The sequence below is a fragment of the Anabas testudineus genome, chromosome 7, assembly GCF_900324465.2.
Source record: "Anabas testudineus chromosome 7, fAnaTes1.2, whole genome shotgun sequence".
Lineage (NCBI taxonomy): Eukaryota > Metazoa > Chordata > Actinopteri > Anabantiformes > Anabantidae > Anabas > Anabas testudineus.
In genome coordinates this window covers 3,464,365-3,476,648 of record NC_046616.1, presented here as the reverse complement: position 1 = coordinate 3,476,648, position 12,284 = coordinate 3,464,365, and the positions used below count along the sequence as shown (strand labels likewise).

The 12,284-nt window shown below is 44.4% G+C and overlaps 1 protein-coding gene across 3 annotated transcripts in view; it reads right to left on the bottom strand.

Moving 5' to 3' along the window:
• Positions 1-1,495: 1,495 nt before the first annotated feature.
• Positions 1,496-12,284, bottom strand: part of flna (filamin A, alpha (actin binding protein 280)) — a 38,048-nt gene continuing 27,259 nt past the window's right edge. The window contains exons 24-49 of one of the 3 annotated variants that reach the window (XM_026368489.1): positions 12,085-12,258; positions 11,825-11,987; positions 11,583-11,743; positions 11,051-11,218; positions 10,826-10,949; positions 10,554-10,710; positions 10,278-10,467; positions 9,445-9,468; positions 8,677-8,924; positions 8,334-8,408; positions 7,523-7,622; positions 7,282-7,422; positions 7,060-7,188; positions 6,795-6,968; positions 6,242-6,403; positions 5,940-6,143; positions 5,687-5,839; positions 5,448-5,570; positions 4,638-4,904; positions 4,407-4,544; positions 4,190-4,305; positions 2,745-2,877; positions 2,490-2,666; positions 2,152-2,370; positions 1,862-2,059; positions 1,496-1,680 (exon numbers count right to left, since the gene is read on the bottom strand). In XM_026368489.1, coding sequence (XP_026224274.1) covers positions 1,496-1,680; positions 1,862-2,059; positions 2,152-2,370; positions 2,490-2,666; positions 2,745-2,877; positions 4,190-4,305; positions 4,407-4,544; positions 4,638-4,904; positions 5,448-5,570; positions 5,687-5,839; positions 5,940-6,143; positions 6,242-6,403; positions 6,795-6,968; positions 7,060-7,188; positions 7,282-7,422; positions 7,523-7,622; positions 8,334-8,408; positions 8,677-8,924; positions 9,445-9,468; positions 10,278-10,467; positions 10,554-10,710; positions 10,826-10,949; positions 11,051-11,218; positions 11,583-11,743; positions 11,825-11,987; positions 12,085-12,258 — 4,103 coding nt within the window. The remainder of the gene's footprint in view (positions 1,681-1,861; positions 2,060-2,151; positions 2,371-2,489; positions 2,667-2,744; positions 2,878-4,189; positions 4,306-4,406; positions 4,545-4,637; positions 4,905-5,447; positions 5,571-5,686; positions 5,840-5,939; positions 6,144-6,241; positions 6,404-6,794; positions 6,969-7,059; positions 7,189-7,281; positions 7,423-7,522; positions 7,623-8,333; positions 8,409-8,676; positions 8,925-9,444; positions 9,469-10,277; positions 10,468-10,553; positions 10,711-10,825; positions 10,950-11,050; positions 11,219-11,582; positions 11,744-11,824; positions 11,988-12,084; positions 12,259-12,284) is intronic. The other 2 variants (XM_026368491.1, XM_026368490.1) reach the window with 2 other exon arrangements.

Here is a 12,284-nt window from a genome sequence, read left to right as displayed (position 1 = left end):
GATATGAACAAGGGAACACGTCACACCAGTTAGACTGACAGAAAAATACTTAAACTTTATTGTGTATCAAAATACTGTCTTACAAACACATTTAAAGCCTTTTTTTTATTTATTTAGGACAAGATTCATTTTTTTGTTCTCAAATATAGGCTACGCACAAAGCGAGCTGCAAGGATGAAGGGCAGCGGTGGGTGAGATACAAACTGAGCACATAACAAAGCAACATCTGTTCTCTTTTGTTTTTGGTCATTATGTGTGTGTGTGTGGTTCTTTTTTTTTTTCAGGACGTGACAAAACCACAACAGTATCCTCAGCCATTCTGTCCAGCACAACTTTAGAAACTTCCCTTTTTAAACATTTAATTTAACCACCACAAACACATCACTTCTTGATGTTGTTCTGATTAGCGGCTTTCTGTGTCTGCAGCGTTTTACAACCTAATGAAACATGCAGAGCACGAGTTGGTCTCACACTGTCAAACACACAGAAAGCGCCATTTCCCAGCAGCGGTGTTAAAGGAGCACGCATGTGTGCGAGACAAACCATGAGTAAGCTACTGTGAAACGTGTCTTTCTCCTCTGTTCACCTTTGTCGCCCCATCTCTTGAATAATCTTCCCTACTCTAATCCGTATTACGGTTTTAAGAACAGCAGTGCCTAAAACTGGATCACACTAGCAGCAGGTAAAACTAACAGGTTAGTTAAAGAGCATCATGAACACCACATGCTGGAGTGGACCGGGCACCAACACTACAAAAACTACCCCTGTGTATGTAAATAAGAAACAAACTGTTCATCTGACTTTTATATGGACAATTCAAGGTAATAAAACAAAGTGTGTCCATGTTTAAATGGGCTCTTTCGTCTTTGCTCAGGAACACATTACATCTGACACGCTTTGGTTCAATTCCTGTTACTGTGCACATAAAACTGAATCCATTATTCATGTATATAAGAGTAGCTCCTCCAGTGTAAACTGTAACCTTCAATCCAATTCTGGGCTCAGCTGGGCCGACATCTATTACATCTACTGCTGCTACTATGCTAAGCTATCTTTCTACACTAGTTCAGACAAATCTGCTAATGTCCACTTAACGTCCATGACTGAAAATGTAAAATAGCCTAAGACACGAATGACTGTAAGCTTACAGTAATGAAAAAGGTGCATCTTTCTCCTCCCTAGAATTATCCAATGATGTGATAAGCAGAAGAACGGTGAGAATGACCATGAAGAGAGGAATATTCAGTGTCTATGCGTTTATCTTTGGGAGTCTCTGAAGTGGGTTACAGTAAAGATGCAAATCTTACTGAGGGTAAACACTGATGTGACAATTTGTTTTCTAGTATAATACTTATAAGAAGCAAAAAGCCACACATCTAAATTTGAAACATAGAAGGGACTCGGAGATGTAAACAATGATTGATTAGAATCTACTGTAGACAGAAATTCAGTTGTTTTAAACAGTGGTATAAGTTTCCGACTGTGAGCCTGGCTTTTACACAGTGATGTGGAAGGGGCTACCAGGGATGTGTTCGTCTCCCCACTTCACCACCAGGATGTACTCTCCCTTCTCCTTGAGCTGGTAGCTGACATTGTACAGACGGTTGCCCAAATGTTTCACTAGGATCTCCTCACAAGGGACTCTGGGACCATCCACACCAACCAGGAGCATGTTACGACCTGTGGATGGAGACAGGTAGGTATCTTCATCAGGGTAAGACTACAAGATCAGCTGGACACTGACATGATATGTTTGTGTAACTCAACTTTGAGCATGTGTTTAAATTCATTCTAAAACCTTTATCTCTGTGCTCCATAATGTCGCACACAATGCTCTGGTTATAACCACAATCATACACACCTGCTTTGCTGCAGTCGACACTGAAGCTGTTTTTCTGACCAACATAGCCCTTGGTCAGACCCACGCCCTTTGCCACCACCTTGCTGGCATCTGATTGAGCGGGAGCACCCTGCTGAGTGCAGCTGATTGCACGGGTCACAGGGTCAACCATGACAGAAGAGGTTTCGTGCAGACTGTGACTGGACACGAGCTTGGAACCTGGAAGAAGGAGACGAGACAGAACGTTTATCTTTGAGGCATTTACACTGACTTCTTTTAATGTTTTAATTGCATTTTTAAATCTTCCTAACCAGTGATCTTGGCCTTGAATGGACTGCCAACAATGTGATAAGGACCGCCATATTTGATGGAGATGAGATAGTTGCCAGGGGCCATTGGGGTGTATGTGATCCTGTAGCCCTCGGGGCACTCCACACAGTCCATCTTCACCTTGGACGGCCCGTCAATGGTTACAGCTAAAGCACCAGGGCCCGCAGTGCTTGTGTTCACAACAAATTCACAGGAAGTTCCTGGATGCAAATGAGAGAATGAGGATGGTTGTGGTAACAGGGGAGATAAAAGTTCGGTTCCCTAGACTGTTGAGCTGAAATCCATGTCCACTCCGCTGTGAAGAGAAGCAGTGTGTTACCTGTGGTGCCTCCTTCTAGTCCTGGCCCATAGGCGGACACCATTCCCGGGTCTCCAGCCTGGCCCGTCTCTCCAACTCTTATCTTAAATGGACTACCAGGGATGTGACTTCCATTGAACTTCACATCAATTAGATACAGTCCGTTCTCTCTGGGGATGAACCGAACTGCGTACTTGTCTGAACAGAGAAGACGTAATGTAAGGCACATGAAGACATGTTCTCAAGTCCAGTAACACTATCAAACAATGTGGATACCTTGGTCAATCTCAGTGACGCAACACTCCTCCAGAGCACCAGAGGGGCTGTGGACCTTTGCATCGATCACACCTTTCGCTCCATTAAGGCTGACGGCAAATGATGCTGGCTGGTTCACCTTCAAACCCGACTCCTGCTCAACAACACACACTCACACTTTGAAAACTGCATTGCAATCATTAATACCAACCAAATAACAATCCAATGTGCCTCCAGCTGACAACAGCAATCAGCAAACTGTTGATTAATACTGTCTACTTTATAGCAACATGATCATCAAAACATCATATGCAGGTAACTTATGTTCCTGTGTCTTTATCTTTCTTACCTGGAGGTCGCTAACAAGGCTAAAGAGGAGGGCTGTGTAGTGAAAAGACAGAGGAAGCTTGTGTCTGTGCAAGTTAACAGAAACTGAAGACAACAGACAAAGAAAAAGTGATATGTTGTTTAAACTGCCTGATCTGTGATCACGTCTGTGCAACGATGGTCCTGCATGCAGGTGAACATGTACATTCGCCTCAGAAAGTAGTCACATCCTGTTACTCTGTGCACATTTTACTGTGTTGTAAATTCTATTAGATTTCATACATTTGCTAAACATTTTAAAGATCATCAATCATCTTGTGTTGTGTGTAGATTTATGGGGAAAAAAAGTATTTTTCTTAATATCAAATTAAATTTGCAACACAGCAAAATATGCAGAAAGTGAAGTTAATTTATGTTAATGTCCAAAAAGTCAGTGTTGTATAAAAACAAATTTGTGACAGCAAGAGAAAAATGAAATGTCCAGATTTTGATTTTTGAGTATTTCTATTTTATCCTGTTTAACTTTTCCTTTATTTTTTTTCTTTATCTGTGAAACAGACTTCCACAGTACTGTATGTGTGATAGAGACAGAGAGGAAGGCAGCCCAGGTTAGACCTCTTTAACCCTTTAGCGCCCCACATCACTTTCAAAGGTGGGTGGTGGCTGTTGGGAGCCTTTAGAATGAGGCACGAGAAACACACACAGTCCTCTAGTTTCCCAGAAGCCCTTGCACCACCCCACAATGCAACAGCAGCTGCAGATGTCTATGAACTAGCTATAATTTCTCATATTATACAACTCCAACGATGTTAGTCTTTTGAAACATTCACTTCACTCCAACATAAATGTTTAAATCCAAGTATTAAATTCAACTAAAATAATTAGATATGGGTTTAACCCATGTCACCAGCTCCACATTATAAAAGACCTCATGAGCTGAAAATGTTTCTTTATTGTGCAAAACTGGAAACTGAACTTTAAAACTACCATTAAAGTTGAATCTATGCACATTATTAGAAGACTGTTCATGAAAAACAGACTTCAGGACAGGTTAAACTACGAGCTGCTGCTGCATTGCGGGCAGTGTACTCTGGCCTGGCGTGTGCGCACACGGATGTGTGTGTGTCTCAGAGCCTCACCTGAAGACTGGCAACAGTGAGGCGACGGGCATCGTCCGACGGTGAGGCCACGGGGACGATGAAGGGGCTGTCAGGGATGTGCTCGTCGTTGAAACGAATTGACACCTCATAGTCTCCTACAAGGGCATGAATTTCAAATTAGAAAGAAACACAATCACTTCATAAAAATACATTCATGGCAAAAGAAGAAGGAGTGTCTGATTGTCTCTTCTCTCACCAGGCTCCTGCACGATGTAGGACACTCCACTGGAGCCATCCTTACGGTCCTCAAAGGCGATTTCAGCCTTGCTTGGTCCCTCCACAGCAATACTGAGCCCTCCAGCTCCAGCCTCCCTCGTCCAGATACTGAACTCAGCTGCACACGACACAAAGACCAGAACAGAGTCAAGCATTATGTGTAAAGAAACATATTCCAGCGCATACACATTAATGATCTAGAAACACTAACCCGGTACTCCAGCTTCTGCTCTCTCCAGGCCTGGCCCTCCAGCGCGAACCTTATGAGCCCCGCCCTCTCCCAGGGGGCCGACGGTAAACTGGAACGGGCTGCCGGGCACATGCATGCCATTGTATTTCACACAGACGGTGTGCACACCGGTCTCGGTGGGGACGAAACGAATGCAGTAGGTGTTGTTCTCTCCCTCCATGATGTCAGCCTTGTGAACTTGGCCAGAGGGGCTGGTCACCTGAGCCGTCATGTCTGCAATGCTGATTTCTGAAGAGACACATGGATGTTTGAATCATTGGAAAACACACCAAGAGCACAAAGTGGGACTTTGGAGCCTTTGATAGTTTCCCTTTACTTCAACTTTTAAAGCTGAAATAAAGACATCTAAAGCAAAATGTCTTTTAGACCGATGAAACGTGCAGCTGTAACATTAAATGAAATAATACAAGTAGAATTACATCAAGTTGGTAAACTGACTTACTAAGGTGAGCTACAAAGGAATATCTTTTTAAAGTTTGCTAACATTAGGCAACATTAGCCACTGTATGATGCTTTTCATACCAGACCAAGTAAGGCTTTAGCTGTGGCCCCCGAGGGAACTGAATTGAGTAACAGTGTGTTCGCTTATGAATGAAGAAGAATGTGCTATTTAACACAGAACAAACAAAAACTGTCTCTGGATTTTTCCTCACTATTCTAACAGCAAAAATTAAGAGTTATTACTCAAATACACGTCTAAAAAAGACAAATCTACTCTGTCATAATGTGGAATTTTCAGAGGTATGTTGAAATTTCCTGTTTTGTTTTCACCTGGGATCTTCAGGCTGAGGTCGCACTGACTGCCTACATTGGCGACTGATGCTGCTCTTCTCTTCCTGGTGATACTCTCCTTCATCCTGCCCTCGCCAGTTACCTTCACTGTGAACGCACTCCCTGTGGACAAACACGCACACACACACACACACACACACACAAAGCAGTGGATTAAACTCAGTAATTCAGAACAATGCTGCTCTGCTCTGTAACTCTCAGCTGTTTTAAATAAGCACCTGGTACATGTTGGTCTGCGAACTTGATGTTGATGATGTAATTGCCAGGTTCAGTGGGGCAGTAGGTCACCTTACAGGTGCCATCCTCCTGGTCTTCAGTGTTGATGTCCACTTTACTGGGTCCCTCAATGGACAGACTCAGCCCACCATAGCCTGGAAGAAACATAACATAACATAACAGACAGGTAGTGTCACAGAAAATTAAATGCAAGTAGCTGCCACATGTAGAAAATATATGTATCTAGCATTGTACCGGCTTCACGAGTGTCGATGATGAACTCAGCAGGCTCAAAGGTCCTGGCCTCGCTCAGGCCCTGGCCACTCACACGCACACGACTGGCATCACCGATCTCTGATTGGCTGATCATGACAGCAATGGGACTGCTGGGAATATGACGCCCGTTCTTCTTGATGTTCACCAAGTGCTCTCCGATCTCCTTGGGAACAAATGAGATGCCTGCACCAGACACATGAATAAAAGCACAAGTGAAGGATTAAAACAAGGAGTAAGAGGGTAACAACTTATCACCATGCTCACATCAGACACACACTCACCAACGTGTCCGTTACGCAGCATCTTCAGCAGGCACGGCTCCTCACGCCCGGAGGGTGTTGTCAGGGAGGCGGTCAGCTGACTGAGGTCGAGCTCTCCAATGTCCAGTGGGATGTCTGCAGCAGAGCCCACCTTCAAATGGGACATCCTCATGGAGTCATCACCTGGGGACAGAGCAGAGAGAAGACAGTTAGGACACAAGCTGATGACATAAACACACACACACAAGAAGAAATATAACAAGGCAGTACACACAACTCTCTCCTGCTGTGTGATCAGTAAAGACACAAACAAGATGGGCTTCTTTGTCGTTTCTTGAGTCAGATGTTTAGTTTGTAAAAAAAAATCATTTTTCACTTTGCTTCCTGAGTATCTCTTGTCAAACTCAATTTTGAAGGGGTAACATGGCAGAAATTAACATGGCTGCTAACATTAGCAGCTGAGTTTGAGTCAAAATGTAACTTGGTCATTTTGCATATTCTTCCTGTTGCATAGGATTTTGTGTCCTTGCCTTTCCCAGCTTTGTAACCCCTGAGTTAGGACACATGATATTACCTGTAATCCTAGCAGAGAAGGGGCTGCCGGGGATGTGCTTGTCATTGTACTTGACCAGGATGCTGTAGTCTCCAGGTAGCACAGGCAGGTAGGACACGGTGCATGTGCCATCCTGGTTGTCCACACAGCTGATGTCTGCCTTGGATGGACCTTCAATAGCCAGTGAGAGACCACCTGCAAAACATGACATGGACATATAATGTTTTGTGTGATCACGTCTGCACCTGTATGGTCAGATTTATTCTTTATTATGACTAGGACATACCCTCTCCAGCATCTTTAGTGTTAACAGTGAAGACTGCGGGCTTATTCACAGTCCCATGGATGAGGCCAGGGCCATAGGCACTGACATTACCACTGTTCACGTAGTCCACGTAGAACTGTAATGGGCTTCCTGTGAATGACAATAGAGACACAGATAATGTAAATGTCTTGAGCTCAAATTTCTCATATTTCTGTCTGTAAACACTACAGAGTTCAGCTGTACCAGGGATGTGGATGCCATCGTATTTGATGTCCATCTCATGCAGACCAGCTTCAGTGGGAGCGTACTTGACAGTAACAGTGCCGTCCTTGTTGTCTGTGATGTCAGGCTTGGCAACCTTGCCTGATGGCATTCGGACCTCACCTTCAGCAGAGGAGAGAAACGTAATGTGAAATACACACAACACAAATAATGAAACACTGGGTTCAATGTGTCTGTGTTTTTACCAAGTAGTGTATCTTACCTGTGATCTCACCCTTCTGGATGGTGAATGGGATGACCAGGTCAAACGGTCTCAGCCCCGCCACATCCAGACCATTCATTCCCATAGGTCTGTCTGTTGCCTGGGAGACAGAGGGCAAAGGTCAAAGGTCTACAGTAACATTAGACATCACAGTAATCAACAGTGCAGGACAGATGGGTAAAAGCTTCCACACACCAAGAGAAAAAACAGATGAGACAATCATGAGTAAAATGATTGACAATGGAGATCGTGGTCAGGATGACAACACCGAAAAACTCTGAGGCAGAATGAGATGAGGACAACAACACTGGTACGTCAAGGGAGACTCAAGTAGCACATTTAGCCATTTTGTAAAATGTGGAACCCACATTGATGATTCTCAAAATGGCTGCTTTAGTCTCTTAAGCAAGTTAACATGGAACAACGCAGAACAGATGGAGTGCACAATAATTTATAAGTGTTTCGTTCTCAAATTGCAAAAATATATGTTTCTGATATTGCTGAAGAAAAACGGTGTGCATTGAACTGCAACTCTAACAAGAATTTTCCTGTGAATTTGTGATATTGTGCAGCTCTGTCGCACTGTCCATGTGTTTAAGTAATCCTGTTTATGAGATGGAGGGAGTGAAATGAGAGAAAAAGACCCCTCAGAGTGGAAACACCTGTAATGAGAGACACTGATGCAGGCTGATGAAGGGAGGCCATGAATGATGACGTAGATGAGCAAGAAAAAGGGGAAAACGGAGGGCAGTGTAAGATGAACAAAAAGTAAGTTGAGACATGAGAGGCTGGACACAGAGGTTTTAGGTACCCAGGGCTGCTGAGCGTAGAACTGGGGCATTTGGGTCTGCTGCATGAGCTGGTCTGATGGAGCTCCTTCCAGTGCCTGAGGGAGGTGGGAATTGGTGAGAGGGTAGGAAGGGTGTTGGGGATGGAAAGGGTAAAAAAACGATTAAAGGGATCAGGTGGGAATACAACAGTAGTCACAGTGATTTAGAAAATATGTGGTTCCACCAGGAGCCAATCACGCAGCTTCTGTAGGGAGAATCAGCATCAAGGATGTTTGGTTCATGCAGCATCTCACACAAAGCACGAATACAAGTGTGTGTTTGTCACTATCACATCAAATCACAGTGAAACTGCACATCACTCACCGTGACTTGGAAGGGGCTGTTGGGGATGTGCTCCCCTCCAAAACGGACGCAGATGACATACTCGCCAGGCTGCGGCGCTGTGTAGAAGATGTCGAATGTGCCGTCTTCGTTTTCCACAACGTCCACATCGAGCTCTGCCCCCTCGGGCGTGACCACGCTGCATGTCACCTTGCCCTTCCCAGCAGCCTTGGCATCGACTGTGATAACTGTCTGTTCACCAATCTGGATAGTTGGGCCAACACCAGCGCCTTAGGGTTTGAGAGGAAAAGGTCAGATGTGAGATGTAATGTAATGTTGTTTATCTTAGAGACGCAGACTGGCACACACTCCCTTTCACGCACACACAACATTCAGCATGCACATTCCACAACCATGACCAGGTTAAAGTCAGATGAGTTCTAGTCATGTTATTTCCATCTAATGTTTGTTGTTACCATCGACTCATATGTTATCATACAGTTTCCAGGTAGAACTGAAAGCTGGATTAGCCAAAGTGCCATTCCACCATGCCATTCTACCTACTCTGTTAGTCCATTAGTCTGTTTGATAATAAATGTGAGGGGAAAACTGAAGAAAAGCAGTCACATTAGAGGAAATGGTACATGAGTCTGAAGGAAATACAAAGGTATGGTCCAGAGAGAAATGGGAAGAGAAGAGGGGAGAGTGAGACAGAGATGGGATATCCGGTGCCACTATCCTCCATGCTGAAGAAAAGACAGAAAGGGTAGAGTAGTTCCTCTACTTTACACAGTCATTCAGGAGGCTTACCTAAACCGTGACCGCCGATTGAGACTGAAAATAGGAACGGTGAGAAGCAGGAGAGCAAGAAAAAAAAAAGGTGACAAATAAAAGACAGTCAGGTGGGGGTGGGGGTGGTGGGAGGCAACAACTGTGCTCCAAACACTTGGATGAAAACAAACGGTGATGGTGGAGTGTGAAGCGGGGCGAGGTGTGTACAGCAGGGACTTGGGTGAAGGGGAGTGTAACGGAGTGTAACTGAGGAGCACTGCGTGAGGAACATAGCAATGCATGAATAATCATGAGATATGAGCAGCAGGTACGCTGAAAGATGAAATCTAAATCTTTTCACAACTGATTTATCCCTTGTGGAAACAGTAAGTTGTGGTTCTTGTATTAATAAATGAAAATCTAAATTCATTGTGCTAAGCTAACATCTCCTGGCTCCAACTTCATATTTAATTCATAAAACAGATGTGGGAGTGATGCAAATTTTCTCATGTAACACTCTGCAATAAAGTGGTTTAATCTTGTCTAATAAGTAATAAAACTATTGCTTTAAACATCAAAATAAGAGACAGAATGTGTTGTTATATTGAATACTTATGAGCAGCATCTATCACAAAATAGTCATCAGATCTGTCCTCATTGCAAGAGCATCTTGTTTAGTTTAAAATGTGTCAAACAGCAGCTAGAAACAGAAACATCTGGCTGTGTGAGGGTGGACAAAAGCCTGGTGAACATCTGGCCTGCCTCTGAAAAGTAGGTGTATTTGTACCAAAGTAAATGCATCATCCTGCAGAATTAAGACTGAACTCGTTCAAATATGTAAGTCTATGTGGGTGTAAGAGTTCTGTACGTACCTGTGACAGTGCACTTGCTGGCGTCTCCAGTGGGAAGGGCCCTGATACGGTAGGGTGAATACGGGATCTCATCACCCCCGTACTTAATGAGGATGGTGTATCTACCCGTCATGTCCGGCACATAGGACACCAGGTAGGTGCCGTCATGGTTGTCACGGATGTTGGCCTTCTTAGGCTTCCCTTCTGGGTCCTGAGGAGCAGCAGAGTTAACAGTGTTTAAAAACTAAATCAATAGTTTTCTTTTTTATTACGTGCATAACACAAGTGAGCACTCACAGTGATCTGTACTGCCAGCAGTCCCTCGCCTGCATCTTTGGCATCAATGGTGAACTCGACTGGCAGAGAGGCGGGCACTCCGGTGGTGTTGAGGCCGGGTCCACTGGCACGCACCTTACTGGCATCATGAGTAGGCAGCACCTTCACCTTGTAGGGGCTGACAGAGGGAGAGAGAGGAGAGACTAGTTGAACAACAACAGAATAACTAAAGAGGAATAAAAATATTCATCATATACAGAATCTGCACACGTTAAAGTGCTGCTGTGTGTTACCTGCGTGGGATCTCCTCATCAGCGTACAGTACATTAATGGAATAGGGTCCCTCTCTGGTGGGAACATAGTTGACTGTGTGAGTCTGGTCACCGTTATCCACCACTTCCACAGGCTCCACCACACCTAAAGAAGTTAAATACGTGTTTAAATTCTTACTTTGCACTCTTTGTGTGCACAACTATCACAGAACCCAGGTACACGGGAACATTAGAACACACTCTCACCTTTTGGTCCTTGCACGCGCACCTGCAGCGGGGCCACTCCAGCTTTGGAAGCGTCCACTGTGAATGCCTGAGGAATGTTGGCTCTGACGTTGTTGCCCAGGCCTGGACCCTGGCACTTCACCTTGGTACTGTCCACTGTGTCACTGACTGGCACAGAGAATGGACTCCCTGCACAGATAAAACAGAACAATTAGACCATTTAATTTAATTATTTATATGAAATAGTGATATGTACTATGCACAAAGTGTTGTCAGTAATATAGAAATCCTTTTGGACACCGGCTGTGTTTAATGCCTCTGCTGTCAGAGATGTGTTTTGGGGTTCTCTGTACCATTTTTGTGAACGTGATATCTCAAGAATCAATTTCTCAATTTGGCACAAATGTACACTTGGACTCATGGATGAAGTGATTTGATTTTGGTGATGAAAGGTGAAAGTTCAAGGTTGCTGTGACCTTATGTATGTGAATCCCTGTGAATATGATCTCAGGAACACTGTTATTCTGATTTCTAAGCTGTGACTATTAATCACCTGTGATGGGCTGTCCTCCGTAGGTGATGTTGAGGTTGTATGTGCCAGGCTCATATGGAATATACTCCACACTGCAGCTGCCATCCTTGTTATCAGTGCAGGACATTTTGGCCTCTGATGGACCCTCCATAGCCAGACCAAGACCACCAGTACCTGCTCCTCTGTAGAGCGAAGATGATTTCATTAAAAATGTGGGAAACATTCAAGAGACGTCAGTGTTTTGAATCTTGAATCTAACCTACCGGGTTTCCACTGTGAACTTGTTGGGCTTGTTGGTGGTGCCGCCTTTCAGGCCAGGACCATGGACACGAACACGAGCTGGATCACAGCCTTCAGTAACACCAACATGGAATGGACTTTTTGGAACTGGGGAGCCATCATAGCAAACCTCCACACTGTGTGGGCCTGAAAAATCCACACAACAGGACCGTGTTGAACTCATGCATTGGAGAATCTTATAACAAGCCTACAAACTCTCCCACATTAGCACACTTGCACTAACCTTCTTCGTAGGGAGTGTACTCCACGTTGTAGGTTCCATCTCCACGGTCAGTGATGAGAGCATCTGTGCGACTGCCAGATGGGTTGCTGATGTGGGTTTTGATGTGGTCACCTCCGGTCTGTGTCAGTGCACGAGCATCCACAGTGAAATCTGTGGTTGCTTCACGGAAAACACCTAAAAACACAGGACAGGGAAAATGC